Source organism: Oreochromis aureus, linkage group 5, assembly GCF_013358895.1.
Source record: "Oreochromis aureus strain Israel breed Guangdong linkage group 5, ZZ_aureus, whole genome shotgun sequence".
Classification (NCBI taxonomy): Eukaryota; Metazoa; Chordata; class Actinopteri; order Cichliformes; family Cichlidae; genus Oreochromis; species Oreochromis aureus.
This window is the reverse complement of record NC_052946.1, coordinates 30,165,567-30,183,553: the sequence shown is the minus strand read 5'-3', so window position 1 is coordinate 30,183,553 and position 17,987 is coordinate 30,165,567. Positions and strand designations below refer to the sequence as shown.

General features: G+C 37.6%; 1 protein-coding gene and 2 long non-coding RNA genes across 4 annotated transcripts; 2 read left to right on the top strand and 1 right to left on the bottom strand.

Annotated features, from left to right (window-relative positions):
* Window positions 1-3,015: 3,015 nt before the first annotated feature.
* Window positions 3,016-11,038, top strand: pnp4a (purine nucleoside phosphorylase 4a). Its single transcript, XM_031733202.2, has 7 exons — window positions 3,016-3,173; window positions 5,463-5,626; window positions 6,253-6,356; window positions 7,136-7,311; window positions 7,574-7,764; window positions 10,272-10,351; window positions 10,474-11,038. Exons 1-7 carry the CDS (start codon window positions 3,151-3,153, stop codon window positions 10,624-10,626), a joined length of 891 nt encoding a protein of 296 aa, XP_031589062.1. The 5' UTR covers window positions 3,016-3,150; the 3' UTR covers window positions 10,627-11,038.
* Window positions 10,438-17,645, bottom strand: LOC120440390. 2 transcript variants are annotated; one of them, XR_005613227.1, is made up of 4 exons: window positions 17,604-17,645; window positions 16,850-16,907; window positions 16,600-16,656; window positions 10,438-10,572 (listed from the first exon to the last, which is right to left on the bottom strand). It is a non-coding gene; the product is annotated as an uncharacterized LOC120440390 (long non-coding RNA). The 2 variants fall into 2 exon arrangements; XR_005613226.1 differs by having other exon boundaries at window positions 16,850-16,914; window positions 17,604-17,641.
* On the top strand, window positions 12,169-15,973 carry LOC120440391. Its single transcript, XR_005613228.1, has 3 exons — window positions 12,169-13,125; window positions 13,706-13,869; window positions 15,801-15,973. It is a non-coding gene; the product is annotated as an uncharacterized LOC120440391 (long non-coding RNA).
* Window positions 17,646-17,987: the final 342 nt, after the last annotated feature.

Here is a 17,987-nt window from a genome sequence, read left to right as displayed (position 1 = left end):
GATCAGGGCAGCAGCGAGGGAGCATGTGAGGTATGTTAGCGGTCATGAGACTGGACGTGGAGCTTCAATTAAAAGGGAAGTGACTGACGAGCTGCTGCTCGTTAAACTCCCACATCTCTTGAGTCTGAGTCTTGACTTGATGGACTTCAGGTGGACAAGATTTAACCTAAACAGTTTATACATGTTTCTAATCGTGCTGCAGTGTGAAAGCATATACCAAAAAAAATCTGTTACATGTTCATTTATACACAATGTGTTTGAAGCTCATTAGCCAATGACCTGTTAATTTAGGTGCTGTAATAAGAAAAATATTCAACCAGTAGGCATGTGTAGTTATTTCTTATGTTATAGTGTACACTTGTGCATTCTACACTTTTTTATTAATACATATGTAAAGCCTTGTTCAGGTGTGAATTCAATAATACTGATAGTTTGAAAATATTATATAAAATGATCTCTCTATAAAACATTTGTCTCTTTAACATTAATGATCCTCACACCCAAAAAAGAAAATACACACACGCTCAAAAACATTAAGCTAAGAGGTGGTGTGCCACCAACTGCCTCCAGCTATGTAACAAGGAGCGAGTCCATGCAAGAGGTTCACTTGAGTGCAAGATAATTATCTAAACATAAACTAACAAAACTGAAACACTGAAGCACGCTGATGCCAGGTAAAGTCAAAGAACGAGGCTGAGCAGTACATCTCGACCAACTTTTGTATTTTGGAAGGCCGAGATGATATGCAAGAGGTTCACATCAGCCAGTTATCAGCAAGAGCAGGCCAGGACTGTTTTTAGAGACATTGGGAGGGGGATCATTAAGATACCAAAGTCAGGAAAAAAAAAAAAACCTTATCCACATATAATTGATAAAGAAACAGTGTTTGCAAAAAGGGATTTAAAACAAGATCTAAGAAAAACTCAAATATGTCTCTATATACATACAAATGCAGTTAAAATTCATCCAATTACCATAGAAAGGGAACCTCACATTTATGCTGACATTTTAAATTATTAGGTCACAGCTTGTCTGTACAACTATTTTCTAAAACAATGATGTGTTCCACACAATATCCAAATGATGAAATCTTTCAGGAGAAGCACAGGTTTGACAAAGCCTGGAGATCTGATGATTTCTGCCATTAGCATGAGATGGACGAGGTTTCCTAATATTATCTTATTACTATAGTGAAATTAGTGTAATTAGCTTCCTAATTGGTCCTGTCTCTATGAAAAGTGGATTTTACTCTTGGGATAGCAGCACAAACGAAAGATTTTGGATGGGGAAACACGTGCTCGTGTACTGGGTTGACAGCCTAAATGCTAAAAAACATTGCTGGCATATACCAGGTAAGCAATTTTCATTGAATCACATGAATAGAGTTTAAGATTTTAATGCTGGAGGACTTAAATAAGAAGAATATTTATTTTTCTATTGATAAAAAAAAAAAATCAGCTTGCTAATCCAGTATCCTAATCCTGTATAAAATTACCTCAAATCCAGCTGCATGTTATGTGCTATGAAAGAAAATCTCAAAGCAGATAATTCCAGGCTTGTTGCCAACTCCTTGAACAGGCTGTACCACACAGAAAGCCATTTTATTAGCCTGATAATTCCCTTAAAAATGCTCCGAAAGGGAACCAAGAGACTAACACAGCTGAGAGGTCCACTGGGCTACAATGTCAGCATGCTTGTCTATTATAGCAGCCAAAAAGCATTCACAGTCCTTCTTAAAGACTTTTAAATTTATGGATGCTTGATGTGTTTTTTCTACAAGGGTGTAAAAATGTGAATTTCATAGCTGAAGTTAGATTTTTTTTTTTTTTTTTTTTTAGCACGGGAGTCTAGTGGCTAGAGGAACTGCAGTTTCTGGCTACACCGTTGGGTTAGTTTTCTTTAGTCCCAGAGTTTGCAGCTTGGACAGAGTATCTGAGGAGATAGGTGAAGTTATTTTGGCAAATTTGACCTAACATTAGAACATATGACTCTAATTTTGGGTTTAAAGAACCCAAACCCTTTTATATCATGAAACACTTGTTAGAAAGCTCAACTTTCTATGATACAATTTTACAGTAATTTCTTGAAGATTATTTTTTAGACATAGTTACATGGCCAATGAATGCAAGTAGGTAAGGCAAAAACAAAGTAATGGGCAGTTTTAACATGCTTGAAAGTTTTTACCACATTGTTGGTGCAGAACTATTTATCTTTGCTATCTTTGGCTTTTTTTAAAATAGATTCTACTACAGAAATGGGAACAAATGATGTGTTTTTGTGACAAACTGCTAGTAACAAAGTGCCTAAAGAACCATTTAAAATTGGTTCTTTGCTAAATTTTCTGTTATGTGTAGACACAACACTGGTTTATCCCTTGAGTTCTTTTTGATTGAAAAATAAAACATTCATCTTAAATAGGCAAACAAAACTAAAAGCGGAGTAAAAATGAACCAAAAGCTGCCAATCGCCAAACAGAAAAATTTGAAACACCTTTAGAAAGTCTGAAGAACCAACATTTAACACCAATTTAGAAATTTTTCAATAATTTTCGCTCTTAGGAATCAAATTATGAAGATATTAGGGGTGACTCAATAATTTTGCACAGGGCTGTAGTTTAAAAAACAACTCTATGTTATAGTGATGACAGGGTTGTCTTGAGGGGAAAGTAGCTGTAATGAATGTGCAGCCTCTTAGCAGCACTTTATAATAACAGTGCTATAAATACTATTATTGTTTGTATACACAATTTATTAGCCATTTGTCTTCATACTCTGCAAACACCTTAAAGCGTGAGTATGTTTAAAGGAGTCACAACAGTCACAGCTGTGTAAGTAGGGAACATCAGGAATTACAGTAACTCTAATGTGAAACAGCTGACTTCAGGGGGGGGGGTTGCTTATGTAACAAACAAAAAAAACTTTACGTATCCACACACACATTCACTACTACAACACGGCCGCAATTGGCTGCTACTGATGAATGAATGACTTGTTTGACCAATCAGGAGCATGTGACTATGTGAATATGTAGGCTGGTCGGCATCAACCGGCTGCACTCTCACCGTCTCTTCGTCCCACACACACACGCACACACACATACACACACAGACACACAAACACACAAACTAACAGTAACAGAGGCTGCTCCATCATGCACAGCAAAGAGCACATCAGGTAAGAAACTTTTTTTGTTGTGTATTATAGGTAATATTATCATCTTTCTCTTGATATAGTGCCATTAGGTAACTAAGTAGTGGTTTCTAAACTTTTTGTGTGAGGACAGTGTTGTGTTATTGTATGTTTGTGATTTGTTTTCTGAGGCCTGAAATGTGAATTTACGTTTTCACTGATTCATGTGAAGAAAATCAAAGAGAAAAAGTGTTATATTTTTCAGCCTGCTTGCCCTGTTAATCAGCTTTCAGCATCTTATTAGGCTCATGAGCTACAACTTGGTAGACCTGGTAACATGTTATGTAATTGTCCACAATTCATAGTCATTTAGTTTAGTGAATATTGAGTCATTTATTTAAAAAACAAAACAAACAGAAAAAAATACACACACACACAACTCCTACAGCCTTAAAATTGAAGAGAGAAGAAGAGTTGACAGGATCAAGTCTATGAAGAAATAATAAGTTATTTTAAATATATTTGTAAGGTCCTTAACTGATTTATTTAACAGGTAAAGTGTACATTAAGAAATGAAGATTAAAAGACAGCCAAGATGTAACTTAATTTTCATTGGCTATCCTTGGTGAGTTTTTTAAATCTTCCTTTTTTTCTTTAAATGAACTGCTACTCGAGTGTTTTAAATTCCTCCTTCATCTGACTCAGAGGTCTTTCAAAAGACTGTAGCTGTGGAGAATGGCTATGGATAATTAATGGAAGTTGACCACCTAACACCTTGTCTAACATCAGTCACAAAGATGGAAAATCTTTACCAGCTCATACCACAATAGTGTTCAAGTTCTTCATTTTATCATATGTGATTTATTGAGCTCTTCCTTCATAACTGAGTTCTTTCTTTTGGTCATTTTTATAACCTTTTCAAGCCACTTTTTTCTCATCCTTTGGCTGCTGTAACAAATACATTTCCCCAATTTTGAGATAAATAAAATATTTATTTACAAATTGTTTAACCTGACACCCAAACTGAATGATTCGAAACATCTTTTACATCCTTTTAAAGATCTGCTGCTGCTTTTTCATTACTTAAATTTTCACTGAAACATTTCTATAAAGGTGACCTGTTATACTCATTTACAACTCCATGTTTCTTTTTCTTGAACTGTGCATGATTCACAGTTCAAAAATTATCCTTATTTATGTTAATCTGTGAAATGTTGCAGTTCCCATCCCTCAAAAAGCTAACTGTCATCGGATTGGCTAGCCCTCACACGCAGAGGGTGTGAACGGCCAAGGTGTGTAACCATATAAGGATATCCATTCTTTCTGACATTACGAAGAGCCAAATGTAGAAAAAAACTGCCTGAAGCTGATCGTCTAAAGTGTTATCCTTTGACTCACTTTGATTACTCCATATATGCTCACTTCATTATTTCAAACTTTTGCAAGGAGCATCCTCTGTTCTAATCATGTATATCTATATGAGAAAATGCCCAAAGTGATTTTGCTTTTGTTCATTTGTTTTCTTTATTTTGATTAAAACTTGTAAAAACATGTTGTGAACTGAAAATTGACATATTGTGAAGTCTGTGTAGGTTCTAAGTCTTCCAGGTAATGATAGAAGCCGCTTCGATGAGAGGCAAAATATCTTCAAAAACCTAAAGACGTCGGGTTATCTTCTTTTTAAGCTCTCAAGAAATATTGTGAAATTGTTGGCAAACAGTTGCTTAATGTCAGTCACTTGGAGTCATGTCTTTCTCCATCTGAGAAATACAAACAGTCTCTGTTTGTGGCCTACATATTTCCCTGAGAGAAATAGCTGCCTTTTTATCTGCTGTGTGAACTGTTTTTACACAAGTTGACTCCATCTGTTGTTTGGGACTGAGAAAGTGGTGAGCAGTGAGTTAAAAAAACAGCTTCCTGCTTCATCTCAAAATGCCACCAGGCAGCAAGGGTAAACTGAAACAGTAAAGGTGCAGGACAGGTGGCCAAAAACTGAATTCATGAACTCATTTTAAAGTCTTTCAGTGAACTTGGAAAATAATTCCCTCCAGTTTCATTATTATTTGTGACCCATATTTTATTTCCCTTCAACACTGAAGTAATTTGTTAAATACTTTATATAGTGAGGCAGTGGTCTTGCAAAACATGAATATAAAAGGCCAGACCTAGTCCAAAGTAAGCTTTATGTTATGGACCTGATCCAAAATGTATTGAGCCTACACTGATCCCAATAGAGAGGAAACAGCAACACCAACAGCAACTCAAACAAGCAAGATGAGGTCAATGATGATCATGTTGCAATACAATATTTATTCTTTCTTTTTGTGTCCGTAGTCATGATGAATACCAGAAGACAGCTGACTGGCTGATGTCCCAAACAAAGCACCGACCCCAGGTAGCAATCATCTGTGGGTCTGGACTGGGCACGCTTGCTGACACACTGAAGTGTCAAGACTCCTTTGCTTATTCTGACATCCCAGGCTTTCCTCAGAGCACAGGTACATTGAATATTCAGGTTAATGAATGATAAATATGCTACATTATTCTGTTTAAAAGAACTGGTTCACATATCTTCTAAATATTAATCATGTTAACATGGGATTCAAGGCAGTTTGAAGTTACTATTTGCACATATTGACCAAAACTAACTAACTAAAATATGTGGGAATATATGTTAAGGTTAATTTATTTTTATGGGAGAAACATCTCCTCACTCACCCAAGCGACTTCTTCAGTCTTAGCTGAATGCAGGTTTCCCCAACCTTATAAACAGTACATTTGCATAATGACTCAAAATGCAAAATATCATGACTATTGATCAATGGTCATTGATCATATTTTTAATATAACATATTAAGAATATGTTATATTGTTTTAGATGTTATTTTTTAATTAAATGGATATCTGGGGTTACAAATATCAGACAGTCAAACAGCAACTTTTTGTAAGTTCACCTGTTGATTTATAGAAAATAAATCCTAAAATTAACCAAGACAAGCAGTTAAATGGTTAAAACCATTTTAATATGAACAAGCAAAGAATGCATGAACTGCCTATATGAAATATATATATGTGAAGCATAGTTACATTAGAAGATCCTGTATGTATGTGTTTGTGTTTGCAGTCCAGGGTCATGCAGGTCGGCTTGTTTTCGGGGAACTGAAGGGGAAGACATGCGTGTGCATGCAGGGTCGCTTCCACATGTATGAAGGACACTCTCTCTGCAAGGTACATGCACACAAATGCACTGATCCTCACTGAAATAATGCATTTCCTTCTGACCTCATGAACCTGATTCAAACCAGAACCCCAAAACTCCCCCAATTCCATAACAGCTCTGTGAATACGTGTGAACCAAGCCAACCAAACCAACAATTCATAATTTAACATTTTCTCAAAGCTCAAATGACAACAAATTATAAAACTCTTAAAAAAAACTTCTGAAAAGACAAACAGATTTTTTTCAGAACGCACATAATTATGCCATTTAAGCTTTTGAAGGTTCACATACACCAGACACACACACGCACACACACACATACACACTTACACACACACACACTCATGGTGACCTGATTAAAAAAGCTTAGTCATGCACACATGTAACTGTAATCAGAAGCATGAGACTGAACTTGTAGTGTGTGTGTGTGTGCGTGCGTGTGTGTGTGTGTACACCCGCATGTGAGAAGCCGGCCCAAGTCATGCATGGGTTTGGTCACATGCAGCCTTTTAGCTGTTCAATGGTGCCATTGTCTCCCTCTATAACCCAGACACACATACACACACACCCACTCTCTTTTTTTGTAATATTGAAAATAACGACACTCCTGTAGATGGAACTCTGTTCAATAAACACATTTCACTCCTGGGCACCATTAATAGATAACCATCTGCAATGAAGCTCACTAAAGGCTAGAGGCCCTGTGTGCGAGTTTCAGCTTCACAGGAGGCTTCTTCTGTGTTTGACAATTCATTACTGAGGCTCCAACTTCCTGTCTGTCCATCAGACGACCTTCCCCATTCGAGTTTTCAAGCTGCTCGGAGTGGAGACCCTGATTGTCACAAATGCTGCTGGCTCACTGGCCGATGGCTTCCAGCCTGGAGACATCATGATCATCAAAGACCACATCAACTTCCCCGGATTGGTCGGTCTGAACCCGCTGTGTGGGCCCAACGATGACAAGTAATTACATGGATGCCTATGTGTTGTTGCTACGGTTTTAAAGGTGTTTTTATGTCTACTGCTCTTTACTGTTGTTGTGAAATTTATTTTAGGCCGTAGCCTGATCACTATCGGCATGTGAATGTGTGTGAATGTTAGATAGAAAGCATTTAAGCATAGAAAAAAAGTGCTTGTATGAATGGGTGTCAATGGGTGAATGAGGTTCAAGTGGTGAAGTGCTATATAATAACGAGTCCATTTTCTTATTATTTTTTGTTCGCAGGTTCGGTCCTCGCTTCCCAGCCATGTCTGGTTGCTATGACAAAGGTCTACGTTGCCTCGCTGTGGAGATCGCCAAAGAGCTGGGTGTGGCTAGCATCCTGCAGGAAGGCGTGTACGCCATGGTGGGCGGTCCCAACTTTGAAACCATCGCTGAGGCCAGACTGTTGCATCGGCTTGGTGTGGACGCTGTTGGTACGTGTTTAGGGAAAAGCTAAAAATCTAAAGTTTTACTTAAGGTTGGCGCCGCATGGACAGCCATGAGATCTTTAAATATCAAAAAGATTCATCTTCTGCACAAAAGGAATGAGTTTTGATTCTGTTGAACCAAAGTGGAGAACAGGAAAAAAGACAACTTCAGAAAATGGTACCATTGTTATATTTATTATTTAACTAGTGGCACTTTTTGTCAGGGCTAAGTTATATCAACTGCCATAATACCGGTATAAACTTTTACAATATGAAAATGTCATATTGTCACATCATTGTTATATCACACACAGTGTTTATGTTCTCTAGTGTGCACAAGAACAAGACAAGCCCCAGCATGTCTGAGAGCAGGATGGACTCAAGCGCAGACTATGAATCACAATAAACAGTTATTTATTCACATGACACCAAGTGCATTATGTACAGGTGGGGAGAGGGGGTCCAGGGAATCCTGAGGTCCACGGGGAAAGACAGGGGAACGGGGTCCTCACTCTCGCACACAGCTCCACACGCTCACTTCCAGTCAGCTCACTCCACACGGAAATCCTTCCTTCATGCACACTGCAACTGCCACACTCATGAACGGGGTCTCAGGAAGGGACACAGAGAATCTATATACAAGGACAAATTGTCAATACCAAGCAAAGCATGAAGAGAACTCAAAATATTTCGAAAGCTAGAATTGCACTAACGAATGGTACACAATAGTCCAGCGACGAAGGACTCACAGCTACTGCCTTAAGAAGCGGCTGGTAAACAGGATGATGAATCTCCGGGGAGTAATTGCTTGCAGGTGTGAGGACCAGCCCATGATGAGCTCCGCTCAGACAGAGCACAGCGAGCAGGGAAGCGAGGGAGAGAGACAAACAAAAACAAACACAAATACATGTAGCTTCACTGGGCCGACCGGGCAGACACAGGGACCATGACAGAAACACGCCTTAAAAAACGACCAGGAGGAGATTTCAAGATGCAGTAATCAAATGAAACACATGATTTGCTAGCCTCACTCAATATGACAGTGGGTGGAAATTAATGATGCTATTCCTAACTTCAAATTTCTATCTATCTATCTATAGATAAATAGATAGATAGATAGACAGACAGACAGACAGACAGACAGATAGACAGACAGACAGACAGACAGACAGATAGATAGATAGATAGATAGATAGATAGATAGATAGATAGATAGATAGATAGATAGATAGATAGATAGATAGATAGATAGATAGATGAAAAAAAACAAATGTAGTACTCTCAGTGGCTCAGGAAATGAAAATGTGCACATATCTCTTTTTTTTAACCAATACTGCATTTTTCCTCTGCCTACATTTATGCCTGGTGGGATCAGGCATCACCATTTCCGATGTGAATAGAAAACAACTACATGTGTTAGACTGTAAATCTGCCCTAAGGCTGGATTTATGCTTACTGACAAGTCCCTAAACCACAGAAGTCTACTCCTTCTGCTCAGTTAACTGTTGTGGCATTTGTTACAACCACTCTCTTGTTATGCCTGTTTTAAATTTGACCCACATCAGCTCTTTGGAACAACTGGAAGCACGTTTGGTTTTCCCACATGGCCTTTCAGTGCATATTATGGACTTTTTCCTGTAGCCAGCCCTTACACTCTGCCTTTGGTGAGGAGATAAACAAGTTGAGATCAAGATAGTTTAATCACAGGATAGTCATTAGATACTGGAGATAACAGTTTTAAGGCCAGAGGCACAAAACTCTTGGCAGGTCACAGGTATATAGATGTTACTGATGAAATAGCTTTTTCCCCTCAGTATTAGTTAAGTATTTGTGAGAAGATGTTACCTATATATCAATATATGCTTTGTGCGGTCAGCTTTGTATTCTACTAAGAGAAAGATCTTAGAGATATGTGTCCTCATTAGGGATTTGTGTTGGTTTGTTTTGTTGTAGCCTCAGATTTATATTGTTAAATGGTGATTATGAGACAGTGTGTTTCAGCTGTTTTACAGAGTAAAATGAATGTAACGAGTAATGAGTTTGTATAATTAATTACTTTTTCCCAGCACTGACTAAGTAACGTAATGTGTAATAATTACTTTTTATGATTCCAACACTGATCACAACAAAGGGGGGAAATACCTCAACAAACATGCACAAACATTTGACCCACAGCATGTAGTTTCTTTATTCCTGATTAGCAATGGCATTGACTCTCAAAATGGAGCCAATGAGATCCCAATGGCAACCAATAAGAAAATCGATGAGTAATTTAATTGATAAATAATACTGATAACAGAGTCGGAATCACTAAATTCTTATCAGTTCCCTCCCTGATCCCACTGCACTAAAATCAGATCATCTCACTCCTGTTAAACTGCCATGTTAACTAAAATGCTCTCTATTCATAGGGTTGAGTGGGTGAATTTGTTGCAGTAGCATCAGTATTATCGGTAGTTGTGTCATGACTAGTTTTGGTAACATCCACTGGTCTGTTTTTTGTTTTTTTTTAGGTATGAGTACAGCTCCTGAGGTGGTTGTGGCAACTCACTGTGGTCTGAGAGTCTTTGGCCTCTCTTTGATCACCAACAAGGTAGCACACATCCGAGTCACTGATCAACAAACTGATTAGATATAACTGTGATGATTTACAAAGCTGCAGGCTACAGAAGTAACTCTGTTACAAAGACTCTGTGATGTCTCACTTTGCTTCAGGTGGTGAAGAGTTACGAGGACACAGAAAGCGTGAACCACGAGGGCGTCTTGGAGATCGGCCGGCTGCGCTCTCACACCGTGCAGCAGCTGGTGACTGAGCTGATCGACAGGATGGAGATCAACAACAACGACAACATTAATAAATCTATCTGAAAAACGTACAATCACACAAAAACACATGAAGATTGTGTACATATTTCACTGGTGCATTCACAACATTTTTAGCACTTCCTCCTGTTTTGTTTTGGTTGTTTGTATGTTTGTTTTAATCTTTGCTGTAATTAAACTTTATTTATATCAACATGGTGCCTAATATTCTCCATCAGGGTAAATCAGAGTGTAAGTATTCTTTTATGATATTTGACTTTAAATCCTAAAACTTTACATACCAATAACCGCTGTGTTTGAAGGTGCTTTAATATGAAAAACATGAGACACAGTTTTCTTTTTGTATTATTGTCTTGCATATTTTTGTTGTAGAATTGTATGTAATGTAAAGTATTAGTAAAGTATGTCACAGATTTCCTGATTGATGTTAATCGGATTAAACAAACTGCCACATCTACCGCTTTCTGTTTCCTACTTATTGTGATTAGCTCGTTTGGGTAGCTGCAGTTCCTCTATTGTCCACTAGATGCTACTGTAATAAACCTGTAAATCAAGGATATTTTACACGACAGGCCACAGGACACATCAAGAGGGCCAGATCCGTGAAACTCCCCTTTCAGTGTAAAGAAGTTTAAATACACATTTAATCCCTGAGATATCTTAATATAAGAAAAAGATGCTCAATTTCAACAGCATGTCTGTTTTTCTACATGATAAAGCAATGCTGCTGCTAAAGGAAAACTGGTCCATACAACACATACATTACTATATCAGATACTGAAAAAACAGGAATGTTTCTGTCACTTATTGTTTATCTATTACTTCATTACTTTGGCATACTATAAATGGCCACGGGGGAGGTTTTTATCAGCAGAAAAAGCTGTAAAAGTTATGGAAATACAGACAAAAGTCACAAATGTACGCCCTGCTTCACATTTTCCAAAGCCACCCAGTGGGACAGAATGGAGTCTAGCTCCTTGGCCTCATGTCTGACATCCCAGCTCTAAATGAAATGAAGTAAACTGAAAACCAGTTTTGCAGAAACCATAAGATCATCAAGACCAGGACTTATGTTTTGCAGCAAGGAGAGTGTTACTTGAACTTCCTTAAAGTTTACAGAATATAATGCAAATTCAACAGCATTATCAGTATGTTGCCTAATAAAAAGTATGAATTGTACACATCCTATTTAAAACCTAACACGTGTATATAAGTATATATGGTAAACATAAATATAATATATGCATATAAAGTGCAGTAAAGCTGGAAATTATTAAGAAAATAAACAACTATTTGTTAAAAAATAAAAAAAAGAAAAGAAAAGAAAAAAAGAAATGATATCAGAATCCTTTTATGGCCATCATAATTATTGTGAACCAAAAACAGATTAAAAAAATTTCACAAAAAACTAAACTACTTGTAAAACACACAAAACCTAGTTCACCAACAACTGTTAATAATAATGGATTGCATTTATATAGCGCTTTTCTAGGCACCCAAAGCACTTTACAATTCCACTATTCATTCACACACTGGTGGAGGCAAGCTACAGTTGTAGCCACAGCTGCCCCGGGGCAGACTGACAGAAGCAAGGCTGCCATATCGCACCATTGGCCCCTCTGGCCAACACCAGCAGGCGGCAGGGTAAAGTGTCGACCAAGACAGAGAGAGCAGGGGGATCGAACCGGCAATCTTCCGGTTACAGATGAGCTTCCCAATCCCCTGAGTAAAAATAGGTATCAACATTCAGCCCACATCACACCAGTTCAGCCCTGGCTTTATAACTGAATCTAAACAACCTGCCTGGAGCGTGAGTTTTCAGCTGAATAATCCTTCTGCCCTGCTTCCTTCGACTGGCTTAACAATGACTCCAGACCAAACACATGACTCAAACCACTCCAGACACATTCCCCTTTAAGCTCTGATAATTTCAATATAACCAGAAGAACATTAGTCAAAGGGAGTACACAGAGCAATGTAAAAAAAAAAAAAATGAAATGGAAAACAAAGGTTACTTTATGATTATGAATATTTATGAAAGAGGTTAACAGATTTTGAATGCAAGTTCACCATCAAGCAATTCTGTGCTGCGATTCAGTTGGTTTTAGTTTTCAGTTGGTGAATCTTTTCATGAAACTGTGATAAAGTTACAAAGCTGTTTCTCAGTTATGATGTTTTGGTATTTGTATGTTCACACCTGCACTAATAAACTACACCTGTGTGTAATTCAGCCAAATCACAGCCTCTTTTATTGCAATAAAAACAAAAGCCAAAAACTACAAGAAGTACTCCAGAAATTTGCAAACAATAACACGTGGAAACTGCAGTATGCCTCAGAGTCATGCTTTTTTCATATGTTTTTACATTAGCCATGTGCAGATTATCATTATCACTAACCATGACTATCAGAAGAGTCCTGGCTTGGGAAATTCAAACAGAATGTTTACTTTCAACTTTCTAAGAATGGCACAGATTACAAAAATTTCTGATCATTTCTAAGCAACAGAAAAAACTTCAGTTGCAGAATACCAACAACGGACATCGGTACGTAAACAGATTAGCAGAAAATGCTTTACAGCAGTGATTGATATGTGAACATGTGATAATACATTTATTTTAAACTAGATTACAAGTGTAGAAGCGTACATTGTTCATCAAAACAACAACAGGCTGTTAGTGGCTAGTGAACTAAGACTGTAAAGTGTGTCTCCCCTCTTACTGCTGCCTGTGACTCAAGCATCTTTGTATGTTTTTCATTGTGTCTTTGTTTTCTTTTCAGTCACATTGATGCTTTTGTCACCATTAAAATTTTATACATTTTCTCATAAAGATGAAATTGATAGCTTTAAAAAAAGAAAGAAAGAAAAACATTATTTCCATAAAAAGTAATTTGGGGCATAGATTCCTGCAACAGAATAAATCTTTTAGCAAAACACCCTAACATAAGGCCTTTAGGTGAATCAGATGATCTTCATCACCAGATAAAGTGTTGTCACATCTCATGAAAAATTGTAGCGCTTTCTGATTTGAGGGCTTTTTAGATTTAATCCTGAGAATTAAAGATCTAAAAGATGTTCATGTTCAGTGTTATTCTACCTTTTCTATCTCTCAAACTGCTGTTTAGTGTGGAGATCTGCGTCACATTGCTGCTGCCTGCTTTCTAAATATCACCATGACAGTGCCTGAGCAGGTGACCTACGAAGTCTTCTGTTTATCCCTGGCAGCTCTAGTGCTGGCTGTGATTGAGCTCTTGCTGCTCTGTTGCCTCCTCAAACAAATCAGAAACAGGTAAAAGCAGCTGCCTCATAAAAATCAGCCGCTCAATTCTGCAATTCCAAGTTATTTCGATTTACACTGAACTACTATTCTTCTATGTTTATTTTAGAAGTCACTTTAAACCTTCAATTATCAATAATCTCTGGTGTTTTTAGAGTGGATTCTAATACGGGTTCTTTTTGCAAGAACATGTGTTTGTACACACTGCTTTAATACAACTTTGGCATTGATTTTAACATAGATTTTAACAAAGCATTAAAACCACAACACTGGCTGACTTAATTCCCAGTTTGTGCATTTCTTACAATGGTGCAGCTAGCTAAACAGGAGTCATAGGAGTATTACAGTGTAAATAAGATTCATACATCTCTGTTAGACCCAAAGTATGTTACTGCTTATAACTGAGGTGGCAAACAGGAAATTTAACCCATGGTCTTTAAAGGACATATAACAGAGGGATATGGCTACTATGGCTACCTGCTACCAACCAAGTTATATGTTCAGTATAAATTATCACAGAGATTTAGCCAGGTAAAAGAATAAAAACAGCCATTGCTGTGACACTTTGACTTTAAACTTTACATGGCTCACAAAGACATCCCTTTGTAGTACACTCCTCTAGAGACCATATTAATCTTTTAGCCTGTGGGTTAATCACAATAAACAGCAGGGATATGGCTATCGAAATGATTTGTGTGTCACAGTTGAGCCTATGTCCCAACTACTGCAGTTCCAACACAAGAGCTGTTGTGTGAAAATGCTGTTACTTAGACCAAATTATAATTTCAGCTTTGATTATGATCACTTGTTATTTCTAAGAATGCCCAGGTCCTTGTATTAAAACTGGATTGCACACCTGGTGAGGATTTGTTTGGATCTGTGTGTCTGCCTTAAATTCAATAACACGTGACCTTGCAGGCAGCATTTATCCCTTCAGCACTCACACTGAGGCCAAGCCTTAGTCAGAAAATGAAGAGTCCTGGTAAGTAGGGCAGCCTGACATTAATACAGCAGATGTAATGGTTGACCCAAGTGTGGTGACGTCAGTCTTTGGCTTGCATACTGGAGATGTGTAGACACTTCAAGACTTATTGAGGTGGTGCAGTGGTTTCCTCCCACAGTTGGGGAATCTAAACTGAGACTGATTGTCTCTTTCTATGTGTTAGTCTGACTGGTGATCTGTTCAGGTCTCAGGCATGCCAAACCTTTCATCAGATGGGGTAGGCTCCAGCTTACAGCAACCCTCTACAGGATAATGCCAGTATATCTAATGGATGGATATTAAATAGATTTAAGTATTTGATCAAATGATATCTTAGGTTAAAATTATGATTTTAAAGGAAATCTCCTCTGCCATTGGTCAGTTTTTCCCAGGCTGGTTTAATAGCGTAAAAATGAATGAAAGTAGTGAAGTTAGTGAGCCAGTGTTTTCTCAAAATCATTTTCCATTAACAGTGAATGTTATATAACCTTTTATAGTATCTTACTGATGGTATTACTGGATAATATAGTTCAAATTACAAAAATCTGTTACATTACAGATACCAACATGGAACCGAGTCAAAGGTCCATAAATGTCTGCCTGTCTCTTCAGTGGAAAAAAAAGAGTCTAAAAGTAACTCTGAGCAGTGATTAGTCTCCCCCATATCCACTGACCTTGCTGTGTGTGTTAGATAGCCTCTTACTGGAAGGCAGGATTCAAGGAGAATTTGAAGGTGTAATTACCCTTCAATGGGATTTTTAAACTAGTATAGTCTGATTGGATGGATCCAGAGGACAGAGCTAGTTCTCGTGTTTCTTTTTCCAAGATGAAACAAATTCTCTAATTCAGACCTTAGGGAATATAGCTACAATGATGCATAGACCACAAATATTGATCATCTCATTAGGTGTGAATATGTGTTTGGAGAGTTGTAAAAAAATTTGTTGGATCTGATCCTCAGAAACATCACTGAGATGCAGATCTCAGCAGAACAACCTAGTCGTAAACTGACTATCAGAACCAAGCCGGACCATGCAGACCAGCTGCTGGACCAGCTGCTGGACAGAGTGTTTCTCCGGGGGAATGCAGGACTAGCATCTGGAGGAGAATCCCCAGAGGACGTTGAATCACAAACTGGAGGAGAATTCATGAAGGAAGTTGTATTAGAACCTCAGAAGAACCTTAAAGAAGGATCTGGATCATACCCAGAAGCTTCAACATCCACTTCTCATCCTCAAAGAGGTAAGTGTTATCAAATTCACTTTTTGATTTGATTTGATTGATTGATTTGATTGTTAATTTATTTTTTCATTGTCATAAGTAGTTAATATGCAGTCCAGAAATATGAATACATTTTAAAAAATGATAATTAAGTTTAAAAAAATCAGGAATATATGTTTAGTCATCTGAATAACACAAACTAAAATGTGTCACAAAGTCGAGCTGAAACCCCAAAATGGCTTCAATAGTCCTGAAATAGGCATTTGAACTGCAAGTATTTAAAGGACTTGCAGAGTCATTAGAACTGGTAAGCAGTGAATTAAGTCAGACTGAATCAAATCTGTGATTTGGGGTAGTACAAATACTGATTAATTTCTTCCAGTTTTAGTTGTTCCTTACTGACAGTGTGGAAGCATCGCCACCTCCTGTAACTAAAGGGAACTGCAGATTTTACTGCTTTGACTAATCTGGAAATACATACCGTAGTGCTTTAGATAAGAAATTAATTTTGACTGAAGACTGATCCAGATTGTTCTTACCTGCAGCTGTGAATCCTCTTCATAACAGACTGCAGCAGTGGTTCCAGGTGACTGCTCCTGGTCAACATGAGAAAAAAAGAGATTTCAAAAGTTTGTATGAAATCCAAATTACATAAATCAAAAACTCAGCTGTTATTATATTTCCACATATTAAGTGTCATTTATTAATACGCTTATTTTTGTTTTAATATCCTTCACTCCAGCTGCATCCCATCAAACATCTTCTGTGGATCAAACCAACAACACGTACTCGCAGCAGTCCCATGAATCCCAGCATGCCTCTTCCTCACCTAAGGGTCCTTCATCCACTGCATCCTCAGAGGAATACAAGAAGTACGATGAGACAGAAGATTAGAAACACAAACACTTATCAGATTCTGAAAGAATCTGTTAAATAAAACAGCAGAGCATATAACAGTCATGTTGGTGACCTCACTAACACGCAACGCAGCATTAGAGGAAGAATTCTTGTTCTTTACTTAAGTTAAAGGAGTTACACCAAAATCTATAAATATCAGTTGTCTTTCTTTTAAAATGATCATTTAGAAAACTAATTTGGAATCTTGTACAGCAGTATTAAAGGTGCCAAGTACAGAAAAGTGAGCATGGTATACAGTTATACGTGGTAATATATGATACCAACTTTTGGGATAAATAAAGTTGGTAAATTTCTGTGTTACAGCAGCCAAAACATTAAGCGTAACCTAGCACAGTAAATAATAATCTAAATAGAATACAATAAAAACTAAAGTGTGACTAAAATACATTAATGCATTTGAAATACAATAATGATGAGATAGATTATTATCACTTGTAAATCGATGCGTGTGAAATAGGGCTGCCACAAACGATTATTTTGATAGTCGACTAGTCACCGATTATTTTTGCGATTAGTCGACTAATCAGATCATGCATCGATTGGACGTAAAACTTACAGCTTGAAAATATGTTAAACGTTTATTTTGTGACCCAGAAAGAATAATAAGAGTAATATTAAAACTAACTAGCTGCCGCCATTGTTGACAACTGCGCTGGGCCGCACTATGAATTCTGGGACACAGCTTCTTCTTCTTCGGGGTTTAACGGCAGCTGGCATCCTTTACATGCACTGCTGCCATCTTCTGTTTCAGTCCGTTATTACACTTTTAAATCCTACTACTTATTCCTGCGTCTTTTGTGATCTTACAAAGCTTCAAACGACGCGTCGACTATTAAATCAGTCGTCGACGATTTTGATAGTCGACGTAATCGTGACTAGTCGACTAATCGTGGCAGCTCTAGTGTGAAAGTATCTGAAGCATGAATGTTGCTGAGGTCCTGGGTTTCGGACGACTGGGTTTTCTTGTTCTGTCTTTTCCCCATGTTAAGTTTCCTTTTACATCTGTGGT

Excerpts from the sequence above, each read along its gene's own strand:
- pnp4a (XM_031733202.2), top strand. The coding sequence starts at position 3,151 with ATGCACAGCAAAGAGCACATCAG. Across the intron at positions 7,765-10,271 it reads GCTTGGTGTGGACGCTGTTG|GTATGAGTACAGCTCCTGAG; the intron begins GTACGTGTTTAG and ends GTTTTTTTTTAG. Across the intron at positions 10,352-10,473 it reads TCTCTTTGATCACCAACAAG|GTGGTGAAGAGTTACGAGGA; the intron begins GTAGCACACATC and ends ACTTTGCTTCAG.